This window comes from Cricetulus griseus (assembly GCF_003668045.3).
Source record: "Cricetulus griseus strain 17A/GY chromosome 1 unlocalized genomic scaffold, alternate assembly CriGri-PICRH-1.0 chr1_1, whole genome shotgun sequence".
Classification (NCBI taxonomy): Eukaryota; Metazoa; Chordata; class Mammalia; order Rodentia; family Cricetidae; genus Cricetulus; species Cricetulus griseus.
This window is the reverse complement of record NW_023276807.1, coordinates 52,715,416-52,731,978: the sequence shown is the minus strand read 5'-3', so window position 1 is coordinate 52,731,978 and position 16,563 is coordinate 52,715,416. Positions and strand designations below refer to the sequence as shown.

The 16,563-nt window shown below is 39.2% G+C and overlaps 1 protein-coding gene across 7 annotated transcripts in view; it reads right to left on the bottom strand.

The window, feature by feature from the left end:
• Positions 1 to 774: 774 nt before the first annotated feature.
• Nrg1 (neuregulin 1) overlaps positions 775 to 16,563 on the bottom strand; it is a 1,004,076-nt gene continuing 988,287 nt past the window's right edge. For 5 of the 7 annotated variants that reach the window (XM_035452267.1, XM_035452272.1, XM_035452268.1 and 2 more), the window contains 5 exons: positions 12,904 to 13,006; positions 11,310 to 11,436; positions 9,932 to 10,062; positions 8,963 to 9,169; positions 775 to 6,355 (listed from right to left, as the gene is read on the bottom strand). In XM_035452267.1, the coding sequence (XP_035308158.1) occupies positions 5,701 to 6,355; positions 8,963 to 9,169; positions 9,932 to 10,062; positions 11,310 to 11,436; positions 12,904 to 13,006 (1,223 nt within the window). In that variant the 3' untranslated portion in view covers positions 775 to 5,700. Of the gene's footprint in view, positions 6,356 to 6,718; positions 6,861 to 8,962; positions 9,170 to 9,931; positions 10,063 to 11,309; positions 11,437 to 12,903; positions 13,007 to 16,563 lie in introns of all 7 variants that reach the window. The other 2 variants (XM_035452273.1, XM_035452275.1) reach the window with 2 other exon arrangements.

Here is a 16,563-nt window from a genome sequence, read left to right as displayed (position 1 = left end):
GGGAAGGAACTGAGAGAAATTAGGTATCTACAGCATCTCTACAACTCAGTAGAAAGATTGTTCTGGGAATGAGTTTTAACTTTCCTGGGCTTAAATTTTCACCATTTTTCTCTAGCGTGAAACAAATAAAAAAAAGATACAGGGTATTTTAAGTCATAAACAGTATAAAATATTAATATTTAATAATTTGATTCTTTATGAGTAAATTTATATATAAGGCATTAAATATAATCAATTCTTCAACATGAAACATAGTTTTGTGAGAAGAGATATTTTTTCCTCCATAAATTTCTGTTTGAGTAAGTCCATTTGAAAGAGGACATTTAGAAGAAGATCCTTGGGTTGAATCATCACTCCATTCTGTCTCTCATTTTTATTATAAAAAGACATTGATCATGATATTTTTACAGTAACAAAAACCTTTTCCTGTGGTAAGTGATGCTTTTTAAGTTCTACCAGCTAAAACCCAATAGCTAACCAAGAGAGAGGTGTAAGAGTTACAGAATGAGGGTGTCAGTAAGACCTACAGATATGTATGGAGCATGCATTGCCCTATCTAACACTACCTTCTAGGGTAAAATATGCAGCTTCCTAAACCAACAGAAAGGTTTTCCCTTCATAAATATGAAGCTCTCAGCTGCTACCAAATTAATCTTTTGGGGTAACAGTTTCCATAAACTATTTTTTAATTTATCAATTTTGAGAGGAGAATCGAGAGAGAGAGAGAGAGAGAGAGAGAGAGAGAGAGAGAGAGAGAGAGACTGAGACCCTCACTCCTTCTCGTACCTTAAGTGTTTAGATTTCAGCCCAGCTTGACTTATTCCCAAATCCTTGACATTAAGTCCTTTGATGACTTGTCATTGGAGCAGAGAAGAGAAATTTCTTCAGACTGCCTGGCAAAACACATGTCTCTCTAGTTTGCAGAACAAGGCTAGATTTGTCACTCAATAATTAAACACAACTGGAGAATAATAGTAATTATCTGGACTCTAATTTGAGTAAAATAAAATTTTCATTTTTCTACACTACCTGCCTTCTCATACTCTTCTGCCTGAAATGATATGGCCACTTCGTTTAACATCCATCTTAAGTTACTGATATTATCACTTACAGTTTTTAGTTTGAGCATGGGGTTGGAAAATTTATAACATAAACTAAGGAAAGGGTCCCAGACTCTAACTTTTAAATATTCTTATGTCTTCTGATATGTTTGGCTTGCAGCTGAATGACTAGTGAACAAGTGTATTCACTTTGTGGATTCAGAACATTAAGTTTCCTGGACATCTAGACTGCTTTGGAAAGATGTTAGCAGTGCTATTATGAGTTAACAGGAATTGGGTCTACACATGGAGGTAAACTTTGATGGGAAATCTCAGGTTATGCTCTAACTCCAAAGCAGGCTGACTTATTACACATCATTTAAATGCCCTATATCTATCTGAGATAATGAGTAGAATGGTTGAAATATATAAAAATTACACACAAAATATCTATTTTTTAAAATATGGCTTCATAAGGTTATCTTAATAAAAAAGCATTATATCCATTCTATAATGAGTCTTAGAATGTGAGGAATATTTCATGCATAGGCCCCTCCCTGAGCAGTACTTTGGGCATCAGTTTGTTTTATTGATAGAATGAGGAGAATAATAAAGTCATTGCTCCTTACCCTTCTTATAAAATGGTGTACATGATGGGAAGCAAATATAAAGACATAACAGGGAAGTTTAGCATAGATGTTTTTGAGGCTACTGTGGCCATTGAACCATGATAGTTTTTGCTCTCTCTTATGTTTGCATAGGATTGGCACATAAGTCATTGCCATTAATCAAAATAAATTTCTTGATGTCATTGCAAAACATATTGACAAGCAGTATCCAGAAAGTTATGCAATGTTTCCTTCCCTCTGATGTCTTTGTGAATGGAGGTTTGATGGCTATGGAATGGACCATTCTATTGCTTGATTGGGTGTCTCCTACAGCAAGCAATGAAGTGTTAGAGTTAGGAGGGAGGTGACTCAAGGACGGGCAATGCAGCACAATCAACAGAGACAAGATGATCACTGGGTCCATGAAGCACATCCTGGATAGCACAGCTGTCATGGCTAGATGAAAAGTCCTGCTCTAGCAGACTGCATGTTAGTCTGCTGAGCAACACGCTCATGTCTCCACAGAGTAGCATTTTTATTGCATTATGACTTTCATGGGAAATGAACAAAACTTTAAATAAATCACAATTACTTATTGCTTAGTATTTGAGATAATAAATTCTTTAGTTTATCAGTACCTCATGGCCTTCAAATGTGCATTCTTCAAATAGTTTCAATTACATATATATTCTTTCTCCTGAACAATAAATTATTTTTTAAGAAGATGAAAAAAAGAAAAGTTACATAATTTCAAAGCAAAGAAAAAACATATATTTTAAACATTTATCTTAAACTTATATGAAAACAATTCTCTATGTTAGATGCTTAAATATAAATAATAAAGGACATTATGTTATTTACAATGTTATACACCATGAGAGTAAAACCTAACATTAACTCATAAAGACAGTAAATGACTTAAGGAAACATCCAAGTACTATACAATATGTATTTACAAAAGAATATATAATAGAAATTGTGATTTGTGGCCATTTCATTTTGTCTGCATTTCTTCATAGTATGTCATGGAACTTAGTGGATAGAAATCCCTGCAGCTGCTGGAAGGCAGCCAGGACTAAAAGGGAAGGTTAGATTTTTCCTTATTCACTGATAGGAGCCATATACCTTCAACCTCAGGCCAAAAGAGGAATAGACACAGAGAAAGTTACCCTGGATAGACTCCACCTACATTGACAATCACACAGAAACAAGAAAGAGATGGCATATTGCTCTTTGAGATACATTCTCTCTTACACAGAGGACCATTTTGTAGAAAGCAGAAGGCTGTCCACCAGGCACTCTTGAGGGTAGGAAGAGAAAAGGCGCAAAAAGCAGGACAGAAAACCAATCTTGAGTAAGTACAAAAGGAGTTTGGTGTCTACTATACCCCCCTATATAACTCTCAGTAGTTTTGATTTCAGACCCAAGAAACAAAGTTGTTGTTAAATTCTGAGTAGTTTGAACTTCCTTAAAATGCAAGGCATCTTCACACATGCCAGGAACATAGGTGTGCATTTCTTTGCATTGTTACAGCTCTGCCTGGATACATAAAGAGGATAGTTGAGAGAGACCTGGCAGTGAAGCATTGTAGAGACTCCCTAGAAACATAAATCTAGGGGCTACAGCAGGTAGCCCCAAGTAGCCAAGTGGCTGTTCTCACCAAGGAAGTTTGTTGTCTTGGAGAAAAGGCTTTCTCAGCTAATAAGACAAGTGTGGATTGCCAGATAAAGCACAGAAGAAAAAAGATCACATATATTTACAATTTGCAAATTTATAGGGCTTCTCATTATAGTAAAATGCTGCTCATTGTTTTTTAATCAGGAGATTCCACTTTTTTCCTTAGAAGGGATTTTCTCAATACCCCAGTGACAAACTAATTGGGAACTGAATTTTTTAAGAGTTTTAACATAACAATAAAGAGATTTCTTTATTGAACAATAGGTGAGTCAAGGCCTTCAAAGTCAATGTTAAGGAGAGAGAATATCTTCAGGCTTGCTGACTCTTCCTCCCTGTGGAGAGTTGACCATCTGCAGCCCACTGGGAAGCCAGGGCAGGCTTTCACCAGCAGGCATTCCTCTGGATGGGCTAAGAAGCAAAGGAGGACAACACGCTGAACACAGACAAACTGTCCCATGAACAATGGCAAGAAATGTGAAACAGACATCAAATAGTAAGAGTAACAGACAAGCTTCTCTTAGAAACATGGAGGAGTGTAACACAAGGACTTGTGGTCAGCCTACACTGTTCTTCTAAGACCTACTCGTGTGTTATTACTTCCCTTGACTTGTAACAAAGATTTGGTAAAGAAAATAGATTCTGTTCAACTGAAAATAAGAATCAATAATGGTCATTGACTTTGTCAATTCCCTGTTCAACCATTTCCTGTTTTCCCATATATGACTCCTAGGAGTCTACTTAAAAATTCAATAAGCTTCAGTCCTGATTGACAGATAACAGGAAGGGAATATAAAAGATTCTGAGGGATTATCCCCCCCACACACACACATAGAACTTTTCTCTTTTTTTTTCCTATAAGCATTCATTGGCGTTACATTCATAAGACAACATACAGAGTTTAAACCAATCCTAGCCCTGCTTTTGAGACAGTATGGGAAAAACATACTAAGAGAGGAGAAATAGAAATGGAAGATACAGGCTGTCTATGGAGCGAGATCAGTCCACAGGTGAGGGTCACTTCTGCAAGAAAAGGTGCAATCTTTCCAATACTATTGACATTCCCTAGTGAGGCATCACTGTGGAAGTTCTTGCTAATCACAAATCACATGCACATTGGCCATTCCTGGCAAAAAATATTCATGCATAGTTATGACTTAATCAAGGCAATGCTGAACATAAGAGAAACATAATGGGGAGAAAGGAGTGGCCAACCAAACTTGAAGATGTAAACTGGGTCACACAGCTGCTTTCCCCTTGTGACTTCTACACATTCACTCCTTCTAAACACTCTACAAGTGGAACATTTTCCTACAATGACCAAGTCACTGCTATGTACCACAGGTACATGGTACTTTACAAGTGGTTTGGACAGATGGCTGAATGTACTCTTAGGGCTGAGGCCTCATGATACAATGTGCCTCTTCTGGAGCTGAGAAGAGGGTTTCACCAGTCAGTTAAAAAAAAAAAATACGTCAGAAAGGATTGCACCTTTAGCAGCTGTGGTTGGCTGGTCAACAGATAAGCTGCTGGAACATGCCCTCCCCCAAGAAAGAAAAGTGAAATTGAGTCCTTTCTAAGTTGTTAGCTGTATCCAGACAGCAAGCCAGAACCTACTTTCTAAGCTGTACTTGAAGCTGTTACTCTTTGTCAAGAAAAACAACAACTAAAAAGTTAAAATTAAAGTCAATGGTAGCTCCTTTTAGCAAGAGCAAGTTGTCTTCGGATTAATAATATAGTTTGTTTTTAAAAATCACAGTTTACTTTCTTCCTAATATTTAACATTACTTAATGCAGTTTCCTGCTATATGTAATAGTAGCATGCTGTTGGGTCTACTATTATCTCAGAGCCCAGTGAAGCAAACCTTTGGCTGACAGAGTAGAGAGAACTCATTTCCTATTCGGAAAGTAAAGACTTCATACAAAATAGAAGAGTATTTGGACAGATGTGCCATTTCAAGACAGTACTGGTTGGGTGCTACTGGAAGCAAACAGAGGGACAGCTGCTAGCCTTGCAAATCATACATCCAGTCAACATCATAATGCAACGCACGAGAAGCCAGCAAAAACTGAATATATGGGAGGTTTTGCTGAAATACTGTGAAAAAGCAATCACTGTAACTGTATAAAACTTGCTCTCAACATAACATAACATAAAGGCACCATTGATATCTTTCTTGTTTTTTTGAAATACTGTAAAAAATTGCTACATATGGCACATAACACATTTTTACATACATATATTTAATTTATAAAAGTTTTTTTCCTGTTTTCTATTTGCAGAACTGCTAAAATAAAATAAATTGTTTAATTTAAGGTGAAATACTTTATTATATAAAATAAAGTTTTACAGGTGAATCTATGTGTTTATTTAGGTTTTATACAGCAATAGGATCTTGGTTAGCGATTACACTAGACAGCCTGGCCTGTAATTCTTCCTGTGTGGAGAAGCGGCCTACTGGGTTAGTCCTGCTATCAGCCAAACGGAAGGCAGGGGCCGCCTCAAGGCTGGCTGCCAGGGGGTTCTGTATGCCCAGGAATGGTGTATCTTCACCTACTCTTTCATCTTCTGTTTCACTTTCTGAGTTACTGCTCATAGAACTTGTGTTGCTGTCCATTTCCAACCTATTGGCAATGTGGCCATTGGGCTTGGTTCTTTTGGCCCGTCGGCTGTTGGTGAGTTTCTTAACAGGCTCTTGAACTGGCTCATACTCCTGGGTCGTTTCATACTCCTCATCCTCCACTATCCTCAATGGGCTAGGGGGGAGGCTGGTACTCTGATGTGCAGGATTGTGATGAAAGGAGTTGAGTTGCTGGGGGTGATGATCATACTTCTTCTCCCGGAGCCTTGGTGGTGTCACAAGTAGCAGAGGCCTTTCTTCTTCCACAAAGGGGCTGACTGCCATGGAGGGCATGGACACCGTCATGCTGGACACAGGTGGAGACATTTCCGAAGGGGGCGATTTAGGGGAGCTTGGCGTGTGGAAATCTACAGGTGACATACGAGCCGGGGTGGTCATGGCTGATACATACCTGTGTGAGCACAGAATACCCCACATGAGTGTAGTGGAATAAGAGGCATGGAGCAGGGAGGGGCAGGGACAGAGTTCATCATGGGATATAGTCAGAGAAGAATCATCATCAAATACTTAAGTTTTACACTAGAAGTTCAGCACCCTTGGATCCTATCATTATAAAGCCAAGAGTTTCCTTATAGGAATCATGCAAAGAGCAACTAAATCATCTAGGTCATTCAAGCTCTTGAGAGTTTAGTCTCATCATGAATTCAAATGTAAGTATTCGAGCCAAGAAAAGGGGGATCCTAAGAACCTATCAGCTTACAAAGACCGAGGCTTGGGGACTTAGAAGGGAAAGAAGTATTCTTAAATACTATACCTTCCTAAAGGCCAAGGGGTCTTAGAGAATGAAGCCCAAATGGGGAATGGAAGAGGATCTAAGATGAGTTGCTGACAGCTGGATCTGCATGCATTTGGATCTGTAAGCCTTGTTTCTCCTTAGCTCAGCTATAAGGTTATGTCTTATGAAAAAAAAAGAGCATAGTAACTTAAAGATTTATTCCTGATAACAGTGTAGTACATTTGTGTGCCATTCAGTTGAAATTTTCATGAAATGCTAATGGTTAACATTCAAATTTGCAACTGTCCATTTCAGGGTGCAATACATTCAAAGGCAAGTCTGAAAGGAAGCATAATTTGGTTTCATGTTACCAGAGTGGACACCTACTCCAATCTCCCATCTACCTCTCTTCCAAATCCCACCATTGCATCAGCCTTTGGTTTCCTTCTGGGAACACGTGCCAAGGATCCTTCAGAGTGCTTAACAAGCCTTTGTGTATACACATAAGGGTTGGGTGTACCATGGTATCTTTGTGAATGTTATGTTTGTAAATGCCATTATTACATTCCAGACACTGTGTTCCTGCTCTGCAGCACTGTGACTTCCCTAGAACAAGAAGGCCTGTCCTCTGGGCTGAGTCTGAGTCATTTTCCTCAGCTTTTGATAAAAAACGCTAGCCATGCACAACATCACAGTCTAATTTGATGTGACCTGTGATGACACAGGATACTGGAGCTCTCTGAACTCGAGCTAATGGAACAGGAAGACTGAATGCTCCTGCTTTTCCATGATTCATGGTGATACAGAAGTGAGACCCAGCTATGTTTAAAACTGGGAGAAGTGTCTTAGAATTTGAAACGTTTCAGACCCAAGTCTGCAGACTTTTTTTTGAGGGTACTTAAATTAGACCCTCTGAGAAATGCTAGTCACAGTTCAGCTAACACATACAAGTGATTCATCTTTTTTACTCTCATGATCCTTCAGTTCAAGACTGTTCTGTAATTCTTAGTAATATCTGGGTGATGTCTGGATGCCTAATTTAGCAGACAGAATCTCCAAAGACAAGCCGTGGTAATGAAGAGACACTGGACTCTATCCCCATGTATATTTCAGGAAAGCTAAACAGGAATGGACAGACTTCAGTATGCAAATATATAATTACACAAGACTAACACTCTTAAGCCAGTTTTAGGCCACACTCTTCTACAGATGTTCTATAAAGAGAATACTAACTCCATAAATTCTATCCTTTCTGAAATTGTTTTAGGGACATGATAATCAATAGGCTCCTTGACCTTAAAGCCCCTATTGGGTTCTTCACTGTGCTTTCATGTCCATAAGTGAAGAGTTCTTTGAAATCATCTCCACCCATGTAACTGCAAAATACATATGGATTTGGCATTAAATTGACCTTTTTAGTCAATGGAAAAAGACTAGACGGAGATAACAATAAGCAAATTGGATTTGAAAATCAACAGGTAACTGTGTGCAGATGGGCTTAAAAAGTCAACTAGCAATGACTTTTCTCTAGCATAGGTGAAAATGGATAAGGAGAATGTCCAAGTTCAATATCCCTATTTAGTACCTCTTCCAGTTTACTTTTTTTTCCATTCTTCAGTTTGCCTTTGTTGTTACTTCTCTGACCCAGCCTGGATCTCCCCCCGAAGGAAATGCAAACATTCTAGAATAAATGGTAATCTCAGAGGCAATATCTGCTTTGAAAATCACCTATAAAAGCTGCCAGGATCATCACACAAGACCTTTATCCATCACTTCTTGGGATTTCAGAAATGAGATACAATATGGTGGAACACATGTTGGTGTTCCCTCATGACCATCAGCAATGACATAGCCCTTGACTTGAATTAACTGAGGCTAGAGGCAGGGCAATTAGTGCATGAGAACATAAGCTCAGATCAGCCATGGAGGTAGAACATGGACAGTTGGACAACTGGAATTAGATGAGGGTCCTTAAAAAGCAAGACCTTGAGTGAGTCTGAACCTACGGTCAGGTCTGAGAACTCCATGTTGGCTGTACCTTCCACATCCCATTACTCCTGCTCTTTAAGAGTTTGTTGCCTTTCAGCCATTGGGACGATGGGAGAAGTTCAGGAGAAAGGAGTTCAGCCAAATAAGAGGATGACTTCATCAACTAGGAGCATCGGGGAACTGGTGACACCCCTTATAGAAGGGTGAATTTCTTTAGGTGAGACTGCAGGTGCTCATAGGATTCTCTCACTGAGTGAGGTTCTCCTCCACGATCGCTTTGCCCTTCGGTTTTACCTTTCACTATGAGGAGAGTCTCGGTACGAGTCAGGGGTTTCTCTGGCATGCCTGAGGAAGCTGTTACATTCGCGAGGGCCTCCCAGGCCATGAAGTCGTCCTCGTGGGCCCCCAGCTGGGCTGCTGTGCCTACTGTTTTCTACTGACGACATCATGATTACAGAGTGGCTTTCTGAAACGATGCTTTCTGTGTGCCCATTACTCCAGCTGGGTAGAGGGGAAACGTAAGTGACAGTGAGATAGATAAACTGGCTTAATTATATGCAAAAAAAGCAAAGAACAAAAGCAATTCTGGCAAATATTTCAAGTCATCGATAAATCAGGAGCCCAGAATTGATACAAAGATCTCTTTGGTATAAGGAGAACCTTGATTCAGATTGGATTTGTGAACACATCGTTTATCCACTTGTTTATTCACTCCATAAATACTTAGCAAATGCCACCATGCATGAAGTATTATTGCAGTTTCACGGTGCTTGCATGGCTTGGGCTAAACAAAGGCGTTGCTCTGTGCATAATGTCTGGAAGCCTGGTACTGTACTTGGTAGAGTGAGTGCAGTCAGCATGGGGCCACCAGAGCATCAGAGAACTGAGTGTTCAGCTCTGTAGTCATTTCCATGGGTACTTCCAGGGTAGTGTAAGCTTTGGAACCAAACTTCTAGAACCACACAGAATCTAGACAGATTTTCCCCCATAGTGGGCAGCAATTCAGTGAGTAGCAGAGCACAGACCACGGCAATTTCTAGACTGAGGAACAGCAAGCCTATAAGGTTATAATTACTCACAACTTTTATTATTTTAATAGAAACACTAGGCTTAGCCTTGCACAGTAAAAGCAGTTTATACCAAATATCTACTAATGTTCAAAGTCAGTGCCTTTTGTTAGGAATTGATAATAAATGGTAATGAGCAAAAGAAATCATTCTTAAGGAAAAATTTTTCCATCTGGGATTTTTTTCTCCCTCATACCTGTGACTGGGAGTCTGGGTAACAGTCGTGGAGTGATGAGCTGTGGAAGTGTAGTGACTGGTGGAAAAGGAGGTTTCCACTTCTCTCTCAACAATATGCTCACTGGAGATGACATTTTTAGATACGTATTGCTAGAAAAACAAAGAGACACAACTTGAAAGTTCATGTCAGTCAAAACACAAATACACTAATCCAGGCACAAATTGGTTCTCATATCTATTTCTTCGCAATAGCCTCTCTGTTTCAGTTGGCTAGTTGGCAAATCTTTTTTCTGGCTACTCTGGCCTTGAAGTTAGATACATGGAGTAAATAAATTGCTTTCAGAATGTTTGTGCAAGATAGGTCCTAAAATCTCAAACTTCATTTCTCTCATTTCTAACTGATAACAGAAGCCTCAGAAGAAAAACCCTCTGTTTCCATAAACAGAAAGAGCCAGCCTGTGAAATCCCTTCCATGACTACATATTCCAAGGGAAGAATGGGGAACTATACATTCCAAGGGAAAAATGGGGGACTATACATTCCAAAGGAAGAATGGAGGACTATATATTCTAAGGGAAGAATGGGGGACTACATATTCCAAGGGAAGAATGGGGTGCTCTACATTCCAAGGGAAGAATGGGGGTTGTGCTGGAACATGACTAACAATACTTCAGAATTCAGGAGGTCTGACAAGAGCTCTGGTCCTGAACTCTCAATATGAGAGATCTCAATGATGATATGCAAATGGTCTCATGGAGCAGCCTATAATCTAGTCAAATTTAGAGCTAAATGCATGACACAATAAAAACAAAATACCTGAATGATTAAGGGTGCATTTCACCCAGAGGGCATGGTGCCACATCCATGGAGCCAGGGAATAAGCAAATATTACACTCCCTAGCTTTGTTCCTTACAGCATATTTAAGAAATTTCCCACCTTTTCATGCCCCAGTTTCTTCCTTTGGAAATCAGAATCAGAAAATCACATATACCCTGAAGGGCCCCTAATAAAAATACTTCAAAGTCCTTTGCTTGGTTTGCTATGAATCAATGGCATACTGGAGTATTGTTCATTTCTAAATGACTTAAAATAAATATTCCTTATGATTCTGGCTTTATTATTATTTATTCTGTTTATCTTTCTTGCTTTGGCCTCCTTGCAGAACACACCAAGCATCATCCCAAAGTCTTAGTGACATGGTGTAAGGGAAAATGTGCTAATATAATAACCAAATCTATTTTCAAATAGCTTTCATTATTTTTCTCCTGACAAAACTGGGTTTCTGGAAGCCATTGTGATAAGTGGTGGTAGCTAACAGCCTAAGGTTAGGAAAGTCAATTTCAGTGTGTCTGAATGGCACAAAATGCTTGGTGTTCCCAGTGGTCAGTCAACATACATTCACCAATTGTACGTTCTCCGGGGGTGGGTTTGGATGGTGAGGCCCATTGGCTATGTTCACCATGTTGTTCCGTTCCGATCTAAGGCTCTGCCGAAGCCGATCATGAAGCTTTTGCCGCTGTTTCCTGGATACGGAAAAAAGGGAGAATTTGTTACTATTACTTGCATTTTTTTTGTTACCACCAAATCTTTATTCTACCAATACTAATGAGCAGTTAGAGGCAGTCAATTGGTGGCAATGAAGGGGGAAGGGAAATATGTGTCTCTCCATCTCAGAATAAGCAATATCACACATCCTCCCTAGAAACCAGGTTTTATTGGTTAGGTGGAATTCTTATAGAAATGTAGCTATTGTATTGAGGAAGAATAAAAAAAAGGGGGGGAAATGTAAATATGTTGATATTTGGCTAAATTCTCAATGTGCTTGGTATATCTTTGGCTATGTCATACAGACATACATACTTTGAGCTATGGAATCGAAAAGGCTGGTTCCATTTATAAAGTTTCCTATGGGATATCTTAAGAAAATTAATTTAGCTTTCCATTTGTACATTTTACAGTTACTGTGTGTGCATAGTACCTACATGTTAATGGAATTCTGGGTATACTTTGGCATTACATTTTGGTACAATTGAAACAAGACTCTACACTTGCAATGCATTTTGTAGAAGAGGTGGTAATATTCAAATTTGAATATAATAAGGTGCCAATTCCATGAAAGCTTATCTTTATCACCCAGTCCTCAAACCACACCAAATCATGGGATACTGTGAAAACACAATTTATGCCATAGATTTTGTGGCAAAAAATGCATGTGACCTCTGTTCTCTAGTGCAACATTCAGAACAAGACATTCCTATGACTAATTTTGTCCAGAAAATAGTATGTCATCAGGCAAAAGCAAACAAAACTCTATTAATTGAGCATTACACTTAGATTGAAGAAATCCTAAGTGGAGAAAAATGTGAAGGGAATTCATCAGTCGGCCAGTGTGTGTGCTAACATGGACACCTGTACAAGGCCAAGCATAACTACATTATATTTAAGGTTTCCTCTTGAACTTTTTTCCCAAGCAAATTTGGCTTGCTTATTCTTCAACAAAAATTTTCTATATGCACTGCCCATTTGTAGATCATTTAAGTTGGAAACCTAATAGAATTAAAACATACTCACTTTAACTCTCAACAACTCCCCCAAAAGAAAGCAAAAAAAAAAAAAAAAAAAAAAAAACCCAAACATTTGTATCTTGGATACCATCAAATTCTTCCATTATTTCTTAAGTATCTGGGCCCATTGGACTTATCCTTGACCCTTGGCATTTATGCTCTCAGCAGGTTATGCCTGTGTGGAACACTAATCCTATACAAGCCTGTCCCTCCAAGCCTTTATCCATTCACAGAGGCCTGAGAATCCATTTAGATTCACAGACAGGCAAAGTTCCACAAAATATCTTACTCAGTGGGGAACATAAGGATATAAGTACCTATGCTTCTTTCTTCCCTAGCCTTGGGCCTAGGGCCTGGGACTGCAGAGCCCTGCCTGTAACCTACTTCTACACCAAGGGGAGCAGACAGAGTCAGGGGAAGGTTTACTTGGTTTTGCAGTAGGCCACCACACACATGATGCCGACCACCAGGAGGGCGATACAGATGCCAGTAATTGTCAACACTCTCTTCTGGTAGAGCTCCTCCGCTTCTGGAAAGGGGTGAAAACAGACGTCACCAAGGTCATTTACCATCACCAGGACTTAAGACAACTGAACAGTTGGCATGCTTCATGACATTACCCATGTCCACAAGACAACAAATACTTGACAATTCTTTGTTTACATATGTGTCTAAGGGACAAAATAGTCTATGCTGTACTTTGAGCATAAATAACAAGCTAGGGCCATTAGAAGTAAAAAAGCATTTTATGATTCATCTAATTTCAAACTATAATTATATATATGGCAATAAACTAGAAAGTTGTAGACATTCATTACAAAATAATTTATTAAAACTACATCAATATTATTCTTTTTATTAAATATCTTATAAAGCATCTCTTGCAAAGACAACAGGAATCAATACTGATAAAAGGAGCTAAGTTGGGCTTCAGGGAGAAGCTCCATTCTTCCTTCCTCTATTCACCACCCTCCATGCCAATCCTCTTTCCACTTCCCTTATGCTTAATGTCATCACTTCATATCCAGTGGTCTTTACAAAGAGACAGTTCTACATTGAACAAAATTTAATTCAAAGGTATTTGCAAACATGAACTTGGCTTGTAGTTAATAATTTAAGGCAACAGCCCCATGATTTTGAGTAAAAAATCAGTACACTATGGGGGAATAGGACACTGGGTCAGAAAAAAACCAACCTGATAGGTAGGGCACTCTTGGGCCACAGGAAAGGTTTGCTCTTTGGAGGAAAATGGTTATGACTCTCTTAGTTGAAGTTAGAAAACCAATTTGTATTAAGAAGCACATCAGCATAAATGATGTATACTTTGGTCTAGATTGCACATTCCCACATTAGACAACTTGACCATTCTAAGGAAATGTGGTACTCTAAAGCGATCTGAACTGAAGGTACTACTCTACTCCAGATGCAGGAAGTCTGTAATTTGTGGAAACTTTTCTAGTTGAAAATAAATGTCTTTGGATGATGACTTAGTTTTATACAAAGGCGAGTCAGGTTGTTAACAAAATTTGCAGACTTACTGGGGATGCTGATTGCTTAGCAGCCAAACATCCAAAAATCCAATTATATTTATTAGACGATCTTAACATGTTCACCTAGCACATATTATAAATGGTTTGTCTGCCATTAAAATTAATAAGCTGGGCAGGAACTTGAGAAGACTGCACAAATAGACTGGCCTTATCTGGATATCAACAAGAAACACACAGAGATTATTCCATCATGTCTTTCGCCTCAGAAGCTATACCTTTCTCTGCACTGAGAGAGAGCATGTCACAGGAAATTTTCTTAAAAATGAGTAAGTGAATTTTAATTTCTATCAAATAGTGGATCTTATCAGGAAAGGAAGTGTTTCCTACAAGCCGAGTCCATGGTAATCAAGTCCCAGTTAACAGGGCAAGAACATTGTCAAATCAAATTAATAGAGCACTGATTATTAAGAGAACAGAAGTCAGTGGGTAAAAGACTAGAACACTGAAGAGATTATACAAAAACAAACAGAAAGGGTTGGAGGTGGAGAGGGAAAACAAACCACAAGGACAGACAGACTGAAAGAATGACACACAGAGAGAAAGTCCAGTATAAAGGAAAAACAAGGTTAAAAGTTAGGGAGCCATCTGGAGTCCCTGGCACAGCATGCCTGATATTAAGGGAGGAAAAATAAACAAAGAAATGAAAACCAGACAGAGGAGATGCTTGGGGGGGGGGAGGTGGGTGCAGAGTGGGAAGGGGTGTCCCATACAGCATAACTCCTAACGTGGGCTAGCCATGACATGGAAGCCATGATTAGAAAGCGAAGCAGTTGGTTCATTGCGGTGCCACAGTATGCAGGAGACACAGTTGGTGTCATGGAATTTATGTGTTGGTATGTGCACTGCAGAAGTCTAACAATGTCATGAATAGGAGGGCTCATGTGTTAATTGCGAATCTGTTACCCTGAGACAAAAGCAGGGGATTGCTTTTTATGATGTACTATCTTTGAGCCAATCAATAACCCTGTAGCTTCCCTCCCAGGCATCCTAAATGGATTTTAGTGTGCATATCTAGGAAGCAAAATCTCATTCCACTGCTCTTCCTTCACAGGGCCCTTTCACATAGCATGAGTTAGGAAATGGAGGATTAACACTGCCATCGAGAAAGAGCAGGCCCTGCATTCCCCTTTTTGTTTAATGTACTTTTTTTTTTTTTTTCAAACTGGTGAGGTTTGGCTTGGGTGTGCTCAGAGATAGGACACTTGACTAAGAACATGGGGGATCCTGTGTTTGGTTCTACAAATGGATAAAAGGAAAAGATAGGTTGAACCCACCCCCCCCCCAAAAAAAAAAAAGCCTTTGGTTGCTGCTTATCACTGACTCCATAACATGAAACTCTCTGGGATTCCTGTAACAAGTTCTCTTCAGGTTATTGTTGACTAGGAAAAAACAATCTGAGTCACATATGTGACCTAGGCAGTGGCCTATTCTAACTGCTTGTTAGTAAAACAGTTATCTCAAGGACTAGAGTGTTCAGTAAAGGGAGCCAACCAAAGGCATGGAACACAAACATGGCTAAATCCTGTGTTCACATCAGTACTGACTATAAATTTCTTACCTAAACTTCTTGATTTATTTTTCATGATTTTGGTGGATCAGGTTATCTCCACAATCTAAATGTTAAAGGAAAATAAAAACTTTGACAAACAGTATGTTCCTTTAGTATGTTGCTCTTCTCATGTATTTTTTTTAATTACTATTTTTTTTTTGCTTGACAGTATGCATAAGGCAAGAGAAAATCAGAGCTAGTACTAAGCATCAGCCCAAAGGCCTGGCCTGTCTCCATGAGTGGAAATGCTCCAAGTCTCTCTGGTTTGGCTGTATGGACTGCAGTGAGTCATGTCAAATACATTTTTATACTGATGTGTCCAGGAGAAAAGACAGAGCCATTCTTGCTCTCTTGTTTTTAAATGACCCTTAAGGTCAGGTGTTATTTCAGGATATATGGTTCTTATATCTACAAAGCCTTTGAGATGAGTGGATAACAGCACCCTGCCCTTGTGAACCATAAGAACAGCTGAGGGACAGTTACATAGCATAACTACTTGAACTACTTGACTTCACTGTACAGAAACAGAAATAGTCAATTCTATGGTCAGATCAGAAAGCTCTGAGTGAGGAAATTCTACTCATGAAAAAGGTGGTTCTGAGGGTTTGGCCATTGGCTTGCTGTAGTACTGTGAGATTTCTGGCAGAGGGATCCTTCCTTTGAGGAAGGAAGAATCCCCAAGTGTGATGTTTAGAGCTCTTTGTGTTCCCCAAACTTAGGAGATTTTTCTTTTTAATACCAAAAAAGGCCATTCATATAAATTTGGGCATTTTTAAAATCTACAAAATCAATAGTTTCCTTCTCAAATTTTTATTTTCTTAAAGGAATGACAAGCTTCTCTTCCTGTACCTGCCAGGGCTGGCTACCACCTCATGGGCCACCAATTATGTTTCTGAGTAGATTGATGTTGTCAGCCAAAAGGGGACAACAGCCTTGGGATGCCCTTGCTGCACTATGAACCAGCTGCAAAAGGAGCAGACTGTTTGC